The 20,549-nt window shown below is 44.5% G+C and overlaps 1 protein-coding gene and 1 long non-coding RNA gene across 5 annotated transcripts; one reads left to right on the top strand and one right to left on the bottom strand.

Moving 5' to 3' along the window:
* Nucleotides 1–164: 164 nt before the first annotated feature.
* Nucleotides 165–18,982, bottom strand: LOC309441714 (G-protein coupled receptor 35-like). 4 transcript variants are annotated; one of them, XM_082056669.1, is made up of 7 exons: nucleotides 17,819–18,982; nucleotides 16,194–16,417; nucleotides 15,827–16,078; nucleotides 4,863–4,989; nucleotides 4,699–4,773; nucleotides 3,555–3,750; nucleotides 165–1,135 (listed from the first exon to the last, which is right to left on the bottom strand). In XM_082056669.1, the coding sequence occupies exon 7, from the start codon at nucleotides 1,098–1,100 to the stop codon at nucleotides 171–173; it is 930 nt and encodes a 309-aa protein (XP_081912795.1). In that variant the 5' UTR covers nucleotides 1,101–1,135; nucleotides 3,555–3,750; nucleotides 4,699–4,773; nucleotides 4,863–4,989; nucleotides 15,827–16,078; nucleotides 16,194–16,417; nucleotides 17,819–18,982; the 3' UTR covers nucleotides 165–170. The 4 variants fall into 4 exon arrangements, with proteins under 4 accessions (XP_081912795.1, XP_081912796.1, XP_081912797.1 ...); XM_082056670.1 differs by lacking the exon at nucleotides 17,819–18,982 and having other exon boundaries at nucleotides 3,555–3,747; nucleotides 4,429–4,773; nucleotides 16,194–16,607; XM_082056671.1 differs by lacking the exons at nucleotides 4,699–4,773; nucleotides 4,863–4,989; nucleotides 15,827–16,078; nucleotides 16,194–16,417; nucleotides 17,819–18,982 and adding an exon at nucleotides 4,340–4,399.
* Nucleotides 5,611–13,070, top strand: LOC309441715. The gene is made up of 4 exons (XR_014184455.1): nucleotides 5,611–5,719; nucleotides 9,048–9,116; nucleotides 9,234–9,971; nucleotides 11,387–13,070. It is a non-coding gene; the product is annotated as an uncharacterized lncRNA (long non-coding RNA).
* Nucleotides 18,983–20,549: the final 1,567 nt, after the last annotated feature.

Genomic DNA, 20,549 nt, shown 5'->3' on the forward strand with positions numbered 1-20,549 from the left:
AATTAACTTAGTAATGCTAAACCTAAGAAAGGTCTCCCTGGAGAGAAAGAGCTGTGTGTATCACAACAATACTGAAGCTGTATCTTCTTTTGATGTTACAGAATTGTTGTGGGGTTTTTTAGGTTTGGTGTTATTTTGTCCCTCTGCCCACCCGCCCCCTGCTTCTTTTATCAAGTGTGTGTCTGCAAGGAGTGGATTTGATCTGTTTTTTCAGTGCTGGATTTGGGCAGTAAGAGAGCTTCATGAAACTCCTTGGTCACGAAGTAGTAGCAGACGCTGTCCAGGCAGCAGTTGGATGTGGCAATACACCTCGTCACAGAGGAGAAGTTCTTCATAACCTGGATCAGGAAACAGGTAGCTCCAATGCTCTCCATTATGAACCTGGCAAGTACCCCAAGGTAGGCTGGCAGAAAACATATTAGAAAAACAATCAGATTTGCATAAATAATGTAAAGAGCTTTCTGAATTAGTTTTTTCTCTGATGAATTTGTGTTCAGACGTCTCTTAAGGTTCCTAATGACTTCTGTAGAGCAAAAAGTCAAGATTGCTAATGGAAGAGTAAAAACAAAGAAAATGGAGAGGAGGTTCAGAGTAGCGGATGCAGTGGTATCCTTCTGAAAGCAGAGAGCAGCACGTCTCTGCCGAAACTGTAAAGCAGCACCGATTATCACAGAGAGCCACAGAAGCCCACAGAGAAGGGCAGCCTTTGATGGAGACCTGAAGGTCCTGGCTTTCAAGGGGTGCTTTATGGCAACGTATCGATCGATGGAGATAAATGAAATTATGTAGATGCTCACAACCATGTTGATAAAATACATCGCCTCTATAAACTGGCAGAGTTCATCTCGGGTTGACTTATTCCAGAGCAAATAAGCCACGAAAGGTAAGGTGCAGATGACGAAGCAATCTGCAAAGACTAAATTTATTGCATACACCCTGGTTTCTGTCCACTTCTTTATCTTGCAGAAAAACACCCAGAGGGCAAGGGCATTAAATAGTGCTCCAAAAAAGAAAATGAGGATATACAGAGAAAATTCAATGAGACGAACTTGCCGATGGATTTCTAGATTTGAGACACTGCAGTTGTTGGACACATTCATTGTCCTGATGTGTAGATGTTGTACGATGTTCAGACCTGAAATGGCAAAAGACACGGTAAGACTTTCTTCCTGCCCCTCAATAGATGCATGGCTCCTATAAAAATGGGTATTTAAGTAAATATTTACTTTGTTACGAATGTGAATTTGAGTCTACAGCGATGGCCTTCTCAGTCAGGCTGTAACTGGGATGCAACTTTCTCAAGCTTTGTTTATGTTTATTCAGTTTCTGAGTTAATATCTCAAGGTACACTTCCAATGGGATGTGGCACCCAGCCTTTATTAAAGAGAGGAATCTTGAAGGTGGGAGGCAGAGAATAGCACTTAGAAGATCCCCCATAAGTAGCGGAGGCATCCTGTGCCAATGTGAACACTGATTCCTTAAGTCAGACTGTGCAAATGAGGTAGAATTACTCTTAGCTTGGTTTTGAGCAAGGCAGGGATTGCAGCAAGCAAAGCTAAAGCCCAGCACGGCCCATGAGCCAAAGCTCTTCTACCTGTTCTGCTGGGCTGGGAGACAGACTCGGGTGGTGAAGTGCTGCAAGGGCACAGCAGATGTCACTTGATAGACATCCTCATGCTCTGGCTCTAACTAGGCAGGCTTCTAAGCCTTTGGGCTGCCTTGGGAAGCCGGAGCTCCTGCTCCAAGTTGAGGAAAACAGAGCTGAATCTGAGTTGCTGCATCCCAAAGGCATGCTTGAAACCCTGAGGGAGTGGGTGAGGCATGCTGCTCTCCACCTCCTTGGGAGGAGAATGTGGAAGTGGAAGGATTATTCTGATTTTAAGCCCATTTGTTCCAGGAGAGAGTAAAACTTTGCAGATGTAAAGCAGAAAGACACATCTGAAAGAGGAAACATCAGTGCAAAAGAAGGAACTTATCATTAAGGGCTGCATTAGATGGTTCCTGCTCAAGGCAGGCACCCTGCCACCCTGGGAAACCCATGAGATATATAAGGAGTAGGTACCGAGCCTCTCTCACACTGATAACTAGATGTTTTCTAAGAGTATCCGTTGTGTCAAGAGTGTGAGTTCATGGGCTGATAAAAATCAGCTTTCATCAGGCTCCATCCTGTGCAAAGTGGCTCAATGTGACACGCACATGGAACAATTCTCTGAAGTGATGATATGTAACTGAATTTCTGCTTGCATCTAAATGCACTTTGGAAAGAATTTAACATTTAAAATAAGTTATTTGCCACTCTAACGGGAGAGCAAAGTGGTGAGTGAGTTGGTGAAATCCTACAGCTTTCAGAGGTGTAGCAAGGGATGCCATGGCGGAATATGCCTCATTAAGCAGTTATTTGCCTCTGCAAGCCATTCAGACCGTGTGGTCAGATAGCAGGGGCACTGCCTGCAAAATCAGACTTCAGTTGTGAAGTAACACATAAATAACTCAGTTGCTGGGGGAATATGTAAGTGCCTTAGGCACTTGCAGACACTAATGTGACTCCTGTGTAGAGGTCTCTCCCAATTCTTGTCTGCTCAGGTCTGTTTTCCTAACAGAGGCTTGCTGCTGGCTGCCTGCACCCCGGGAGGAGTCTGACAGCTGTCATACGAGGAAAACCTCTCTGAACTATGGTAAGCAGCAGCAGGGAAACACCTTCCACCAGGGGCTGAAACTGCCACAGCATTATGCTCACTAACTGCACAAGGCAGATGCCTTTGCTGGTGTGATTGATGCCCAGGTTGGTTTTCACTGGCCCTGGTCTGCAACACCAGCAGCAGCCTCTGTGCTGAAGTACAAAGTGGGCACACCACACTGGTGTGCTCTGCAGTGTGAGAGGGCTCTAGCTGACATTGCCTTTGGAGATGTGGCCCCAATGCTCTTCCCAGCATCCATGACCTGTCCTGCCATGGGGCTTTGGTGCAGGTCAGGGCTCACAAGTGCTCCAGGCCACGGGTGGCCCAGAGACTGGGGCAAGGAGGGAGGAAATGAACAAAGGGTTTCAAGCAGGTCATACAGCACAGATAGGAAATGGCTGAGCACAAAATATCTTTAATGAGATGAAGTTTGATAAGCTAGCATATCCTGTGGCTGCTGGAAATGTTTAAGGTGGGGTAAATGAGATGGCTGCAGCATCAGAGAGAGTGGGCAACTACTTACAGCTTTGAGAAAGGATGGAGACAGCTGTAAAACAGCATCTTGCTGCTGCTGGAGGACCAGGAACAGGCTGGGGCTTGACAGACAAGGTCACCAGTACTGTGGAATGTGTTCTGCTTTTCCCGCCATCATAGACTAGGGAGAGCTGATAAGCAGCTGTCTCCCACCATGAAAGCCGGTGACCTTAGAGTAAGAACAGAAACGGAAAGGTTCAGAGATCATAACCTACTGCGTGGACCTCTGTACTGCCCTGCAGAGACGAGGTGTCTGAGCCTCCTTTGCCTCCTCACAGACACAGAAGGACCCTGAGCAGCAGTTCACAGAGAGCAAGAGAGAATGAAACAAAGTGCTGTTACCTGTAGGTTTAATGCCACAAACTCAGCAGCAGGTCCCACTGGAAGCAGATCAGGTAGTAGCTGTGCAGCTGCGCATCCCAGCCAGGAGCAGGGCCGACCAGTGGGGTGGAGGATGCTCACAGGCTGTGTGCACAGGGCAGGTGCTCGACGCTGACAGCTTGCTAGGACTTGAGGGTTTGTATAGCACCTCCTCCTCCTGCGTAGGAGAAGGTTTCGTGTCAGTTTGGCCTCGAATGTCAATCTGCTGACCATCTGGTGGCAATACTTTCCAGTGAGATCTAGCACCTCATCACTCAGCACTTCCTAAAATTGTGTGTTCAACAGCTGGCAGTGGTGCTCAGAAACTACGGATTTGAAATGCTGTGCTGAAACCTAAGCTAAGTAAGGCCAGGAAGATGCAATATTTGGTGCAGGGCCCTCCGTCTTGAACAGCTCTGGGCAGGCAGCTGTGCACACCAAGCAGCTTGGCACATAACACAGGTTTTCTCTAGGCTGGACAAAGTCTCCCCAGCCCTCCTCGGATGGAGACGGCTGCACCCAAATGGCCGTTTGGGATGGGTTTGGTGCCTGGGGCGGGGATGGAGCAGGAGATGTCCACAACGGGGCTAGTGTCAGGGCTCCAGCCTGCACTCCTGTTTGAGCACGGGCTCAGCCAAAGCGCCCAAGAGCTTCAGGCTGGTGAACAAGCGAAGAGAGCCCTAAGTCCCAAAGGGCTCAGTGATGGGCTATTTAATTGGTGTCAATAATCAGCACGCAATTAACTAATGGGGAATTGTCTCACTTACCCTTAGTACCTGACCAGCTGTAACACTTGTTCATTGCAGTGATGCTAATGGTGGTTGGATGCTCATAAAACGTAAGCATGGCACTCCACTGACTACTGAAATGTGTGAGCTGTGAGAGAAGAGAAACAATCCTGCTGGCTCCAGCTTGGGGTGAGAGCACATAGCACTGGTGTGGTAAGTGAAGGACAGCAGGATGCCGAGGTGGCCCAGGTGTCCCTGTCTTGGGATACATCGCGTGGCATCAAGCATAGGAAGCACTGCAGCACAGCTGTTCAGCAAGGCTTGGCAGAGGAGAGAACCCAACAGAAGATCCCGAAGATAAGACCTACTTGCTCTGCTCTGCCACAAGGCTTACGCACCTTATAACCACAGAGATGTTCGTGCTGATCACAGCCCTCAGGAGGCAAACAGGCACACAAAGCCCTCAGGTTTTTCTGTCACGGAGAACAAACGTTTAGTGCATAAGGTAAGGGCCATGTCAAATGTCTCTGAATCACATGCTGATAAGACCCTCAGATACCACCTGGCATTTGTGAGGTGCTGTGCAGAACAGGGCAGGAAAGCTCATTCGTATTTCATCCATCTCCTTCCCAGGGGTCAAGGTGAGACTGAATGTCATGTAGTTCTATGGATGCTCCTTCCTGCCTTTCCTGAAGAGAGGGGTAATATCTGAGTAAGTCAGCACTGTCAAAGGAAAGAGCACACTAAGAGTGCCAGCCACATGCAGAACTGGCTGTAAAAGGAGAGGACATAAAAGAAGTAGGACATTTCTTAGGGCAGAGAAAATGAAAAGAGCAGACTAAGCTTTCCTATGGAAGATGCCAGCTACAGCTGTATGTGCTGCTGTCCAAAAATCTGGATATAGTGGACAAAAATCTGGACAGGAGCAGTTTCAAATAGAAATACTGCACTGAGTGTGCTTGCTGAAGCCCCTCGAAGCTGCAGAATGGATGCACTGTCTGGGGGGAAGCAGAAAGGCAGGGACATCCGTCTCCAAACAGGTAGACGGGGTTTTGAACTCTGAAATGCTAAGTGGACAAAAGTCACAGGCTAGTGGGGAAGGGAGCAAATACCTCCCATTGTGGAGGAAGCAGTATGCTTCAGTGTTTGATGGTGTGGTGTGATGGAAATGATGCAGAGGAAACCATCAAAGCACGGTGCTTTCCCTTCCAGGGGAGACTTGTTGATAAGCGTGTTTGTGTCCACAGAGCGAGACAGCATCGAGATGAGTCACACGAGTGTCAGCTCTGCAGAAACGCAGCTGTCAGATCCGGGAGCCAGACTGAGAGCCCACTGCTGGGGACGTCACACCCACAGCCCTGCCGCAATGGGGCCAGACACCCATCGTGGGAAGAGACTGGTCTACACCACTGTGTGCGGGTGAGCTCTCAACCAGGGGGGAACTGGGGCCTGTGGAACCCCTACACCCCCGTGGAGCAGCTGTTGCCCACCCTGTTGCAGTGAGAGTTGTGCAGCAGTGGAGCATGGGGGTGGGAAAGGCGGCAACCTTTGGCACTAGCCAAATAGGACTGGGGGAAGGTAGGTCTGTGCCAGTAAAGCCAGCGACAAGCAGGATGTCTTTCCTGGAGACAGGGATTTGTTCCTCTAAGGACAGAAGAAGGCTGTGCATATCAGGTCCTCCTGAGGACCTGTATATTTTCCTGGTATTTTTTGCCAGTCTCCTACCAAATCCCAGTGCTGGAGGATGCTCAACTAACACACTTTACATCTGTTGGGTTTTTGTTAAAATATAGTACACTAAGCAGGACTAGACAATGTGGTTTTTGGTTATGGTGTGAAGTAGGGGCTACGCCTACATGGGATGCTGCAAACCTCCATGAGACAGCTTGGGTGACCTTTGAAGGTATCATATTTTCCACGGAAGCAAGGCAAAACCACTTTTAAACTATTTTTTTTTTTTTCCTTCCCACCCCTCAACCACAAGTTTCTCTTTCCTATATTATCAATTTGACAGGTCACTTTGCTGTGCAATCCTTTGGGTGTGGAAGGTCTTCACCTTTACTAAAATTCCAAAGTCAAAGCTTGATTTATTTACAATTTATGCTCTCATGTCCGAGGAGGAAAACAAGATGCAAGGATAGCACTGTTTGTAAGGAGCCATGCTGCTGGCTGCAGCAATACCCCACTTGTACTATGCTGTAGAAATACATCATACAGGTGCCTCTGTTGTGAGTGAATTTTATGTATGACCTGCACACATACTGGAACGGATCGTTAGTGCTCTTTGGGCTGTATACCAGCCTATTCAGCCTCATTAATGTTGATGCTATAGACTCATATAATTGATTTCCTGAGCTGAAAAAACCCCTTGTTCTTACATAAATGTAAGAATTATTTTGTTTCTGAGTGTCCTGCACTTGGTTGGAGACACCTGATGTGTGAACAGTTCCAGTAGATTTTTTTTCTATTTCTCTCAACTGCAGGACAAAAAAAAACCAAACCAAAACAGGGAAAAAAGGATTTTTTTTGCTAATGGGAAGCAACAGAGGAGACCAGAGTTAGGTCTGCTAATTGCAACACATGCTCACCTGACCTTGTCCTCTTCCCAGGACAACGAATCAGTTTCTCCTCTGCTTTCACCTACCAGTGTGTAATTTGCTTATAGTTGTCCTCCCCATTTCCACATTTGAACAGAGGCACTTTCAGACTAGGAGGTGCAATTGCTCCTGCAGTGTAGCACACTTGAGTTTTAGAGGCTTTTGCTTATATTTTTTTACTTTGCCCATGGGTCTTTTTTGTTCCTGGTCTTCTAAGCATTACTGGCATAGACTAGGTTGAAATGTATATACACTGATTTCCTGAAAAGGGTCTTTAAAATTCACTACCCTCTGGATTCATCCCCCTTCATCTCCCATGCTTATTTTTCCACTTCTCTCCTAAACTATTTTACTATATTCAGCACCTTAATATTTCCATCCAGCTGAAAATTAGTAAGATGCAGGCTCTTAGGGAGCTTACCTAAATAGATTTCTGGGCCATTAAGTTCCCAAGTCAATGAAATAACAGAATTTAGGAAAGTAAGTCCCACAGGCTGTATTGCAGTGGGATACAATGAGGGGATTAGAGCAGCCAGGGATGCAGGCTGGACCTCCAAAATGAGGACAATCAAAGATGCTCTGCTACAGGTCCTGCACAGGGAGCCCAGTTTTTTACCTCTGCATAGCTTCTTTGCTATCTTTCTGCCTTGCCTAGCTCTCTCATTCCCTTGCTTCCCTCTTCACTTATTATTTAAAGGCAGCAAAGGGACTTTGCATTTCATTTGCAGGAAAGGTGCTGCACAGCAGCACATTTGTTTATTCTGTCATCTGGGAACTTGGCTGAAATTGCATAGCTCCTCAGGAAGCTTGTTTTTCTTCTGAAAAATGGGTAGGAATTAACTAGAAATAAATGTGAAATCTCAAGAGATATTTTTAATGGATTTACTTTTTAGAATACAATTTTATATCCAATATATTGTCTCTCCTACTCCACAATATTCACCTGAAAAATCACATCACTTAAAATGGTCAGTTAAAAGCAATTGTGTATTATCAAAATGATTATTTGACACATTTTTCAGTAAATGGTCTGAAACATCACAAGCCAGCGGAAACAACCTGTCAGCTTTATTGCCACCAGAGGCTGCAGCCTCTAATCAAAGTTCCCTTTAAGAAACATATTGGTCCTGAATTTTACTTCAACTAATATTTATTTCACTTCTATTAATATTTTTAATTATGTTATAATTTCCAAAGAGATGATCTAGTGTTCTTGAGCATCCAGCAAGCCACCCATATGTGAGCTCTGCCTATCATCTTCATTTTTGCATGCAAAGCAAGCTCTTTGTCTGCCTGCGCAGGCAGCGCCCTCGTACACAGCCATCCTGAGCGCTGCCTCTTACCTACACAGACAGGGGCATGGGAAACTTGAAATGAATCAGACATTTTTTTTTTTATAAAAGCAGACAGAAAATTGCATCTTACAGGCCCCCCCAAAAGTAGAACCATCCACAGTAATTACGAAAAGCTGTCTGAAGGGGCAGGATTTTGTTATCCTCCAGTGCAGGTGTTTCCCAGTATCAGCCTTTGGGAGGCTGCACCAGACAGAGATAAACGCTATAGACAACACGTCACTTCATCAGGACTTAGCTTTGGCCTTGTCTGTCTGATTAAATCAGACTTTTATAATCCCAGCCCAAAGCACAATAAAATCATACAGACATAGGATTATTTTTTCCAGTAAAGTCTGAGGATCAGATACTTTTCATTTTTATTTCTTTATCTAAAAGCAGACTCTCAGATAACCAAACTGGCTGCTGGTGCTACCTGCCCAGTTACATCCTTGGTCTTCAGCAATGCTGATGAGAAGACAACAGCACGCTGCTGGACTGTGCCCATCCTTAACCCAATGCACCCTTAGTGTCCCAGAGGGAAGGCAAGAGGCAGCCAGCTTTCCCAAAATCCAGATTTTTTTTTTCTTTTTTTTAATAACTTGGAAGTTCATTACAAGCACAGATACTGTCTCCTCCTCATAATAAGCATCCAATAAAAATAGGAAAAAGAAAAAATCATGCTTCACACCCTCCTTTTCAGTTCTAATTGCTCCTAGTAACCAAGCCGCAGGAAATGAGATAAATTCACTTTTTAATTTGCAAACACAGAGCAAATCCCCTTATCAGCAGAACGGTGTAATTTTTTTTTGCCTCCAGGATGGCACATGCAGACATCAGACAAGGTTCTCCTTTCCAAGGGGTGGGATACAGCCAGAACCTGCCTGTGTAAGTAGGAAGTGCCTTACAGATTTTTTTTTTTAAAGAGATTTTTTAATTGCTAAGAAACAATTTATTCTGTGGCTGGTTTGCAGTTCAAGCTTTTCCCCTTTCTGTTAATGACAGGAGCTTCTGGACCAGCCCGTGCTCTTTATGGGCTGAAAGGCTCTACCTGGCCATGTTGAGACATACATGAGTGCTATAGCTATATGCATTTTGTGTAATTCAGTGCCCCAACACAGCCAACCCTTTCCATCTATTCTGAATTTATTTGCATTCCCAGCTTTGCAGCAGCTCCCTGCTTGACAGTGAGACCCCCCCCAGCTTGGCCTCTGTCCTGTGGCAGTCCCCAGGAGCAGGTGGGTGCGGAGGAGGGCAGTGGAGGATGCTCTGCCCCGGGTTGCTCTCCTGAACCACACCTGTGATGAGGTGGTGCCCGGTCTCAGCTCTCTGGGCAGGAAGAGGTGAGGAACCCGCTGCCGATGGCCACACGGTGGAGCACGGCAGCGCCAACATGGTCCGGCTGCAAAGCGCACGTTTCTCGCCGTTACTGAAGAAACAAGCTGCTTGGAGCCTCAAGAGCTGCAGTTTCTTGGAAATCTTGTGGCTTTCAGAGCTGAGCCCAGGTCTGGGATTTGCTGCAGGCCAGGACTGACCCTGCCCGCCTGGACACCCCAAGGGTACTTTGGACAGCCTTGGCTGAACAGATCCTGAGGCTCCTACTCTCCTAATATTTGATTTTATATCTAGATATCACATAATGTTTAAGAAAACCTCCACTCTCAATGAGAACATGCTGTCACACAGCCATCACTGATTAAAGCACCAAAGATGCAGAAGGAGGAGAACTAAACCAGTGTGAACGTAAGTAGAGCTGAAGTATTTTAATATTTATTCTCACTGACAGATGTGCTATGCAGATTAATAACTCCAAAGGATATGCACCCTTTGAACTATAAATATTTTCCGCTTTACACAGCTAAGCACTCCAACGCCTAGAATTGCACCCTCCACGTTACAGAAAATTCTGAAGGAGAAGGAGGAGGCAACGCTTAGAACCCAGACACCTCCTCAAGCTTTCGCAAACATCAACCACACAGAATTGTTTTAAAATTCTGATACTTAAAATGAATAATGCACCCCTTTTAGTGATTACAAGACCTCTCCTTACAGCTGTGGAGCCCTCTATGTTTATAAAGGCAAGTGAGGAACTGAATTCAGATTTAAATTTTAATCTTAAATCATGTGGTTCACCCTTGTGAGGACAAGAAAATGCTGTGACCACTTGGAGGGCACGTGTGAGCCACAGAGTGCTCTCTGTTGTATAGCACAAGGCTCTCACTATTACTTACCTGGCACCTTCCACACCATCTGAGAGAAGAGAAAAATAACTATAGCAGATGGGAAAGACATCAGCAGAGCAGATGGAAATGGATTTCTTCTTCTCTCTCTCCCCCTTGCCTCCCTATAAGCTTTGGCAGAGGTCTGTGTTAATATTGGAAACCTCAGGTTCCAGAGAGCCATCGGCAATGGTGGGCAATGAAAGTCCCTGAAAGGGCTGTGTGATCCCCTTCTGGGACACAGTCCGAGACCACCTTCTTATGGTTACAGCCAGCTTTACGTGCTTTTCGGCCAAATTTCCACCGTATCATTCTCGTTAATACACTTACCATGGGAGATTTTTCCATAACCTTTATTTATTGGAAAACAATGTGATTTGCAAAGGCAAGTCTTCACCCGATTCTTAGAGTTGGGCAGCATAAAAAGGGTCAAAAGTTTTATTTAGACCCACCAAAAGAACTGTTAGTGTCCCCTCTGTATGAACAGGTAAACTTGGCATACTCTAGTGTAAACCCAACTCATTACAATTTATAAATACATACTGTGTTTAGGGTTGACTTTGTGTGTTTTTAAATACAATTTTATGCATGGGCATAGTGGTATTCAGGAGCACAAGACGTTCTGCACCGCATGAATAGTCATAACATTTACCACCTGGTTCCCTTCCCCTGTAGCACAGTGAGTGAGGCGGAAGTGTAATTCATATTCATTCTTGAATCTTTGCTTGGGCAAGAAGTGGGCACAGGGGCAGCCTGGGTGGGACCAGAAACCCTGAGCGGAGGAGCAGAACTCCTCCTAACTGAGCCCAAACACCAGGCTCAGCTCCCACAGGCTACAGCTTTTCTGCAAAAGAAAGGATGGAATTCTGGTTAAAATTAATTAGTGGTTTGAGGCAAAAGCGATTTTGTACAGATGTTGTATTCCTCCCTGTGCAAAAGGTGTTCCAATATCCACAAAATTACACCCAGTTCAAGGCAAGAAACCAAGTGCCAAGAATGCTGTGGTCATGGAAGAAATGTGCAACTGCTACTGCGAGAGTCTCCACAGCACTCCACCTACAGAAACGCTTGCTTCCTTCCTGGAAATCCTGAAGAAGGTTTCCCAATCTTGAGAGCAATTGCATTTCTTGCTCTTGAAGCTAATAACAACTATTTTAAATCAGTTTCTGTCTCTGTTGCCCACCACTAGCTCAGCTTTGCTCGGGCTGCAGCAGGAGCCAGAAGAGGCTCCCAGTGTCACCGAAGGTGGGTGGGGAAGCCCTGCTTGTCCCTGCAGAAAAAGGTGCTTCATTTTCTGTGATTTTTCAGAGGACTGATAAGCCTCTTCCATTTTACATCTTCTACAAGGAATCACACACACACACAAAGAACTTGCATGCAGAAATAGACACATATATAAATCTCAGTAATTGCCCTTTTACACATAGGAAAGACCTGGACTCCAACAAGCCCAACCAGCTGGGACCTTGCTTAGTTGGCATTGCACAAGAGGCACTAGAAAAGGTTTGTCTTTGACTCAGATGAAGGAATTTGGGTTTTTGTCATCAGGACAATGATACTGATGAGCTTCATGGTATATTAATTTACTAGACCTACATCATGCAAGCAGCACGCTAGGAAATCTGGGAGGCAGAATTTTCCAGGTGCCAAAACAAAATTGCTGCTGGTTTTTTGCCTCAAGTCATTTGAAGTCCCATCTCTACCTTTGCTCTTCCCCATCTCTCTCTGTGCTGTGCTGCAGCCTGACCCGCTGGGTTCAAGACCGTTACATTGATGTAATATCTGTGTTATGGAGTAAAAGCACAAGGTCTGCCAGGAGCAAAGCACTTCACTGATGGATGAGCATTAAAATGGATATGTAACACAAAGTTCAAAACTTACTTTTCTCACTTTCACAGCAAGGCACAGAATGGATGGGAATTTTCAGAAAGCCTAAGTTCTGAATCAAAAATTATATCAAAGTATTTTTTTTTTATGAATGTGGGTTACATGTTTCTAGGTTTTATGATGGCAGTGAGAAGATTTTAAGCATATTTCAAAGACTCAGATGTTAAGGATAGAAAAAGCTTCCTTAAAAATAAAATCTAACTTGATCTTGCAACATTTCTAGCTGGTAGCATCAGGCATTTATTTCCTTTGACAAATATGAGTATTATTTCCTCTCCAAATGCACCCTTTTTTATCATTAGGAGAGACTATAAGCTACTATTAAATGAGCCACTGTTTCAAAGCTTCAAGGAAATTCTCATTAAGCCCCAGTAGTAGCTTCCCAGGCGAACTTCTTCCCTTTCTGTAAGCACCCTGTTGATTGAAGCTTTCCTGCAATTTAATTGCAACTTTATTAGGTTATAGTCTGATCTTCTAGCATGTATCGAGTAAAACTGCAGCTATTCATTCACCAAAGCAGAGTATAACTTGGTATATTTGATTGCATAGCCCTCAGGTGCTATTTCTTGATGGACAGGCAGTGATGGCCAAAGGTGTTTCAGCTGCTGCCACAACTCGAGGGTGTCTGTGCTGCTCTTTTTAGAGAAATCCAGCAGCGTTGCTCACATAAGGCAGTGGCCTCAGTCGGTGTGCTCAGGCCATCACATACCCAGTTTGGTTCAATTGTTTTTCTTTCTATCTCCATTTATTCCAACTTTAGACAAGGATCCTCCTTCTAGTCCTGTGAGTGTCCTTGTCAGCTCTCCAAGGTCTAAATACAATGGTAGTTTAAAAACAAACAAACAAACAAAACCAAAAAACAACAACAAACCCACACATTGAAAACATAGTCAGTACCTCAGCTGAGATTTTTAGATCATCCTGGGGATTCAGGAATTAATCCCAGTGGGAGCTTCGTGGCTGAACCTCCCAGGTGGCCGCAGGTACAATCAGCTGTGCTCTCTGCTCCCAGATGTTACTGAGCAATTTCCATATCCATTGCTGAAAACACATATTTTACCTTCCTAGCAATGTGATGACTCTGTTATTTCTGCACAGCATGTGTCGGCAATATCAACCAGGAATTTGCTGTGTCCACACTGACCTTTATTTAAACCTGTTCATATTGTTCATTGCAGTAGTCTCTCAGCCATGTTCTTCTCCTATTCATGATAATCAGTGCCACACCATACTAACACTGTATTTGTGAGCATTTCTGCTCCTGCACTAGGAGGATGGATGTGTAAATTCCCAGTTATGGTCAACAACAACAAAATAGAAGACAAGAAAATTAATCACTTCTGCAGACTGAATCACCATCTAGAGGTGCTTCTCTGGGGTAGAAAACATAAAAGCAACTTAGTGATTATATGATAGACCTCAGACTGCCCTTCTCCTGTGTTGATGGCCATCTCCAACATGGATCCTGTCTAACAGCAGAAGCTAATACATGGCACAGGCACCTCATGGTTTACAATGTCCCAGGGACACGCAAACACCAGCTCAGTGCATGGCCAGGGTAACTTTGTGTTAAATTCCTGCAGCAGCATCACTGCTCTTAACCCTAAGCCAGAAACAACCTGGGCTGACATTCCAACCTCTACAGGCCAGCAACTATGGACAAATCACACAGGCCAGCCTTCTGCTTTTACTTTCCCTGGAAGTTATCAGGATAAAATTAAGGTAAAAGCTCACAGCATCACCTGTCAGCATCACACAGCCCTCTGCTTCTGTCCGCCTACAGAAGTCAATCTGACAGCAAAAGCCTGGGCACAGCCCTGGAGCTGTGTGGTGTCTCCACGTCCCCACCTGCTGATGATGTGCCAGCAACATTTCAAGGCTGCTGAGTTTGGTTAGTTTTGCAAGTTTCCTGCATGTGCCTTGAATATTAATATCAAGGTCTCCAGTTTCCTTTACTGGCCAGGGGAGCCTTGCAATTGAAAGCAAAAAATGCTTCAAGGAGAATTACAGAAGGGGGAAGATAGTCAAACTTTCTGGCCTCACAGGATAAAAATAATGACTTCCCACTGCTGGCAAGGAAATTAAAACCTTCCTTTGCTTACCCAAGAAGCCATTCCATGGCAGCATCAGTTTGAAAACTGCAAGCTTTTCTTTTTTAAAGGAAAGGAGAAAATACTTTAAAAGTAAAGAGAATAATACATGATAAAGATTTGCCTGAGAAGGGTGCATTGCGCTGGTAGAACATTTACCATCAGAAGTGCCCCATTAACTTTATGTCATTGTTCAACTCAGTGACAAAAAGCAGCCTTTACTCCCCATTTAACTGTGTCACACAACATCAGAATATTCAGAAAGAGATGTGGAGACCAAGTACTACACCAGCTGCCCTGTGACCTGAACCCTGCTAAAGGTTATTAAATATAAAATATCTCCAGTGTCCTCCTCTCACACCCACCCTCGGACCCGTCTGATTTTGGTCTGGAAAACATCCGGAAAACATTTTTTTCTTCTCTGACCTTCCCTGAAGCAAGTGGGAATGGCTGTCGTGTTACCTTCTCTAAATTCAATAGATTTAAAAAAACAAAAACAAAAAACAAGAGCTTTGGTTTTCCTTAAGGTGCATCACTCACAAGCCATTGCCCACCACCCAACTTGAGTGTCTCCTGGTATGGGAGGACAAACAGGAGGGTCTCAGGAAGGCACAAAGAAATTGAGATTTTGTGTGGGGATAAAAGACCCTGGGAGCTGGCTGCCTTTCAGTGCCTGTTCTCAGGAACCTAAAGTTCAAGTGCACATGATGCAAAATGCATCTCCTCTTCCATTTCCATCCCCATGCCCACATGCCCCAATCCAGCTGCTTCTGCCGCATCACACAGCCCAAGCATCTCGTAAAGTTTCATACCAAGCTGGGGCAGACTTTCAAAAAATCTGAACACTGGGAAAATGTCATACAGAATTCGTATCAGCTGCATGAAATATATAAAGATAAATGTGAGCTTTCTGTCTGAGATGTCTGTGAATAAATCTAAGCTACTGATGCCTGTGGGTGTCTCTGAGTGAAATATTCATCTCCCACTAATGGCAATATTTTGATTAACAACTTCCTTTGCCTAGTGCCAAATACCACTTTTTTTCTTTTAAATCACAGACAAGTGTCATATAAGTTTTCATTTGCACATTAACAGGATATATATAAAGTACTTGGTATTAGAGTTCTCTCAGCAGGCAATTACAGATACGTTCTGCTTTTTCAACAGTTTTGGTTTGGATTTTTAATTAGTCTCAAGGTGACTTCCAGCACACAAACACATCCTGCTGGATTCCCCATAAAACTGCTGGTAATAGTTTGTTTCTCGTGCTTACTGCAGCACTTTGCAGTGCAGGGATTACACAACAATCTGTAAAAGGTCTAATTTTCAAAATATACTGAAAACTAAGAAACAAAGGTGAAGCATCAAACATCAGTATTGATATACAGTATGATTTACTTACAAGTACGTGTGAGCCCCAAGACCAGAGAAGGAGCCAGTTGTAAATCAGTCTCATTCAACTGCGGACTTTTCCAATGGATTCAGCGAGGAAAGTTCTCTCAAAACCTTGTTCTTCATGTTCTCATCTGTCTCCTGTCGTGCCCCAATGGCATTTCACCCCTAGCTGGGTGCATCACTGCCAGCAGGACTTAGATGAGAAGTCCTGGTTGCTCCGGGACCAGTTGGACCAGGGCGTCTTCCTCCATCTCCCCTCCTGCCCAAGATATATGAAATGCTGTGATTTAGAGAAAGCTATTCTAGATGAACAGGGCTATCGCTAATCCCATTCCACCTGTTACAGACACACTTTGGGTACAAAACATACAAACCTTGATGACCCTGGGGTGCCAAGCAGACTGATGGTGCAAACTGGAGGTGCTGGGCATCCAGATAACCTCTTCCAACACAAACAGCCTTCCTGATGGTATGGAAATCTATAGGGGGTGTCTTGTTAACTGATGCAGCTTTCATTTCCCTCTAATTTCATGGTGTTTCCAAAACAATTCTATGTCCAGGCTTCACCCCCTGCTTTGCTAAATGTTCAGAAATCAGGCTGGATAAAATCAGAGAACAGGTCAGATAAAATAACATTCACATTGAGCAAATGCCTCCGGGTAAGGGGTAGGTGAAGGTTAAACAGATAAAAGAGATTCTTAGGCTAGAACAGAAATTTCCTGGAGATAAGGCAGCTACAGAAAGATGGCTGATAAGAGACTCACCCACCCATGTGAACTTGACCGGGGGGGGGGGGGGGGGGGGTGGGGGGTGGGGTGAGGGGGCGGCGAAAGCAAAACCCAGAAAAATAGACAATATTCCCCACAAGTTTTCAAGCTGCTTAAATATTTTAATGCTCAGTGGTGAGAGGTTGATTAAAAAAAGAGTTGTGTGGTGTTTGGTTTTTTTTTTTTGTATGAAGAAAGTCTGCAATTCCTGAGAAATTTTAGTTTCTCATTAAAAAAAAGGAATTTCAGCTGACACAAAAATTGTGTGAAACTTCTCAAAAGCTGTTTTCCTCTGGCAACACATCCTTGTGCTGGTCCTGCCGCAGGCTACAGTGGGCATGAGGAGGGCCCCCCCAAATAACCTCAGTCTGCAGCTTTGTTTCTAATGAAAACACACTTGTTTGCTTCCTCCGAGGTTGGCTTCACCAATAAGCCATTTCCCTGTTTCTCAAAGACTCTTCACTAATCAAATGTTGGGACTTTTATGGGACTTTTGGAAGAAAACAAAATAATAACCACAGATGCCTCTAGAAAAAGGTGTTTAAAAAACAAACAAACAACAAAAAAACCCAAACGTTCTAAAGATTTTCTGCCAAACACCAACCAAACAAAAAATCCCAAACCCAACAAACACAGAACTGTGATCCAGAGCACCTTGCTGCAGAAGGGCTCCAAGAAACAACCCACACACGAAGCAAGAAAACAAACAGGTTATTCTGCAGTAGGGAAATTATCAATGTGAAATGGTCTCTCTCTGGTTTGCATTATACTGTACCTTAAAAGTTTTGCTTTTCAGCACAAACCTGAATAAATTATGAAGAACTGCAGTTACGAATTAAAGCTCTACTAAAATGTAAAGTGCACTTATTGGATGTGTTTTAAAGTATAGAAATTCCAGCCAAAGCCTGAGAAACCAAGTATTTTAGGGATTATTTTTTTTTTTAATTACTAGCTTACAAAGTTATTGTATAAAAAATTTTCTCATAACACCCAGCAAACATACAACTCTCCAAATACACAGCACTCAGCTGGGTAAAGCCCTCATCTCTGAAAATCTGCCAGTTCGCAAGCGTTAAGACAAAAGCAAGACTGATTCCAGCTCTTTTTGGAAGTGTAATGATTCCAAGTACTTGTGGAGCCAAAAGGGCCATGCTGTGAGCCGTGCAGCTGCATTCATATACACCAGATGAAACCCTGTGGCACTGAGCAGTAGCAAATACATTGTATTTTACCTAGAATAGTCCCAGTGACCCCATCAGGAAAGCTGGTTGGGGACCTTTTACAGGTTCTTCCTCCTGGACCATCTTTGGGAACTGAGGTGACAGGTGGTATCTTTACAAACAGAAAGGTGTTGGAAAGTCTCCAAAGAACAGCTGGAGGAAGAATTAAAAACAAAGAAAAACCCCACAAAACAACCTCCTCCCTCATTAACTCTGAGCACAATCCCAATATTTTGACAATATTTGTCATCCCAAATAGGAAGGAAAACGTGGAACAGCAACATTCTGTGGAGAATAACTTTTCAAATCCCATCAAACTACAGGGAAATGCCATCTTTCAGATGAGCTTCCAACTGCAGTATGTCCACACCACAGCAAGGCAGCTACTGATAACTGCAATCACAGCACTTTAATTACTTGGCATTAGCCAAGTCAGAACTGGGAAATGCTGCTGTGTTGGGTGAATGGGTGATGTGGGAGAAAAAGTTAATTGGATTTTTTTTTATTACTGCTGAATTGGATCCATTTCAAATTGCCAAAGTTAGCTCTTTCCCTATACACATGTACATACACCACATTCGGGAATAAGCAAACCTGCAGCTGCCCAGCAGTGAGGATGCTGTAGCTGCCTGTAATTCTTTCCTGCCACCTAGCCGCAGACCAGACCATCAACAACCTGAACACCGAGTATTGCATTTAAGAGAGGGCAGCAGTGAGACACAACTGCTGCAAGCCCTTCACAGGGTCTGCAGGTTCCCCAGGCAGCCCATGCTGGACATCTCCAAGGAGTCCCCGAGGACAAGGCACGGTTTATGCTGCACCACCTGCACCTCTGCTGCCCCCCGAGCCTGCCAAACGCACTCGAATCCATCAATAGCCATTCCTGTTAAAAGGCCTTAAACCTTTGCGTTTATCCCCAATCACAGACACCCCTTGTGTGCCCCATTGGATGCAGAGGGCATTCACACAGCACAACCACGTCCTTCCATCCCCACCTCCCTACTGCCACCCAGCACTCTGTGCACATCAGAGCCCCTCTTTCAAACAGAGATTACTGATTTCTTACAGGTGACTGTAAGCTGTCTTTTCCTTCCAGGGATGTGGGTTTATTTTTCCCTTGCAATGTTACCAAAAGCCTTCTCATACTCATGCATCACTGCACAACCTGCCAGTTCTTTTTTTATACCTAAACCACAATCGTAATAATAACCTAAATAACACCAAATGTTTTCCAACACAAAAGCTGAACCCATGAAGTGAGGCTTTTGCTGAGGTTGTATTGGTGGATGAAATCAAAGTAATGGATGCACTTATTGCTATGAATATACCACATCAATTATTTATTCCCAAACACACATTTTTAAAGTGTGCTTTGTTATTTACAGATTACAAAGCACGGCAGGAATTTTTCAATTCATTTTTTTCCTTTCCTTGATTTTGTCTCTGGGTGGATTATCCAATTTCAACATGTGTTTCAACATTAGTATTAATTTAACAACTATGTAACTGGTGATTTTCATATATGCAAGAATCTGTTTTGTCTTCTTTTAGTATACAAATTTGGCTTTGGTACATGACTTTGAAGTGTTAAACAGCATGTGGCTGGTGACACAGATTTATGTTTTCAACACAAATGGTTAGTTTCTATTCCATTAACCCTGCAACCTGTGGCAAACGCCACCTGCAACTCTGCTCCAGCAAGCAGCTTGTAGCTACACTGAGCTGTTTGGAAACATGCAGGGCACTGTAGCTAGAAACAAAAATATTCTCGTGCTGCACCTTGCTAGCCTTATTTCTTATGTGCAAGCAGAACAGCTTGGTCTCTCCATACTTTCACAGGTAAGCTGTTTGACAGAGGACTTGAGGCTGAATTTCACAGTAGTAATAGTACTGGGAATATCAAGTTGAGAAATGGAATTGCCATGACTCAGAGTACTCTAGAAAGAATATCTGTAAAAGATTTGGGAAGTTTCAGCTTTCTTCCCAGGCAAAGATTTTGGCAAAACTTAGGCAAAAATAAATTTCCATTGTTGGGTGCAGTAACAGCAAAAATCTGCTTTTAGGAAAGCTTTCTCTGTCTACATCTGGCATTACTTTAATGATATTTAGCCTCGCAATAGAAGAAGGAAGTGTTATGGATATGGAATACGTGGCACTGGACACCAGTTAGCGCAGGCAGGTACGACCCAGGTTAATAGCAGGTTCTAGAGGTTTTCTGTACTTCTACAAAAAGTTTTTTCCTGCATGCACCCCCTTCAGCAGAAAATGCATTAAGCACAGTCCAGTGACCATGCAAATTGTTTGTCAAACACTCTTACATTGCCCTTTGTGGTTTCCAAGCATGAGGAAGGGAAGGGAAGGGAAGGGAAGGGAAGGGAAGGGAAGGGAAGGGAAGGGAAGGGAAGGGAAGGGAAGGGAAGGGAAGGGAAGGGAAGGGAAGGGAAGGGAAGGGAAGGGAAGGGAAGGGAAGGGAAGGGAAGGGAAGGGAAGGGAAGGGAAGGGAAGGGAAGGGAAGGGAAGGGAAGGGAAGGGAAGGGAAGGGAAGGGAAGGGAAGGGAAGGGAAGGGAAGGGAAGGGAAGGGAAGGGCCATGCTGGGTTTGCAGCACCGCACACCAGAGTGGTTTAACTGGGTGGCCGTGGGCTTTGCCCAGCACCGGTACACCTGGTATGGTTCGTTGATGGTGAAGCAGCATGACAAATTCAGCAGAAGCCCAGTTCTGCACATCGAAGTGTTCAATCACA

Source organism: Streptopelia decaocto (assembly GCF_964273445.1).
Source record: "Streptopelia decaocto genome assembly, chromosome: 6".
NCBI classification, from domain to species: Eukaryota; Metazoa; Chordata; class Aves; order Columbiformes; family Columbidae; genus Streptopelia; species Streptopelia decaocto.

Bases quoted from the DNA above. Each gene is read 5' to 3' on its own strand.
- LOC309441714 (XM_082056669.1), bottom strand. From the start codon at position 1,100: ATGAATGTGTCCAACAACTGCAGTGTCTCAAATCTAGAAATCCATCGG.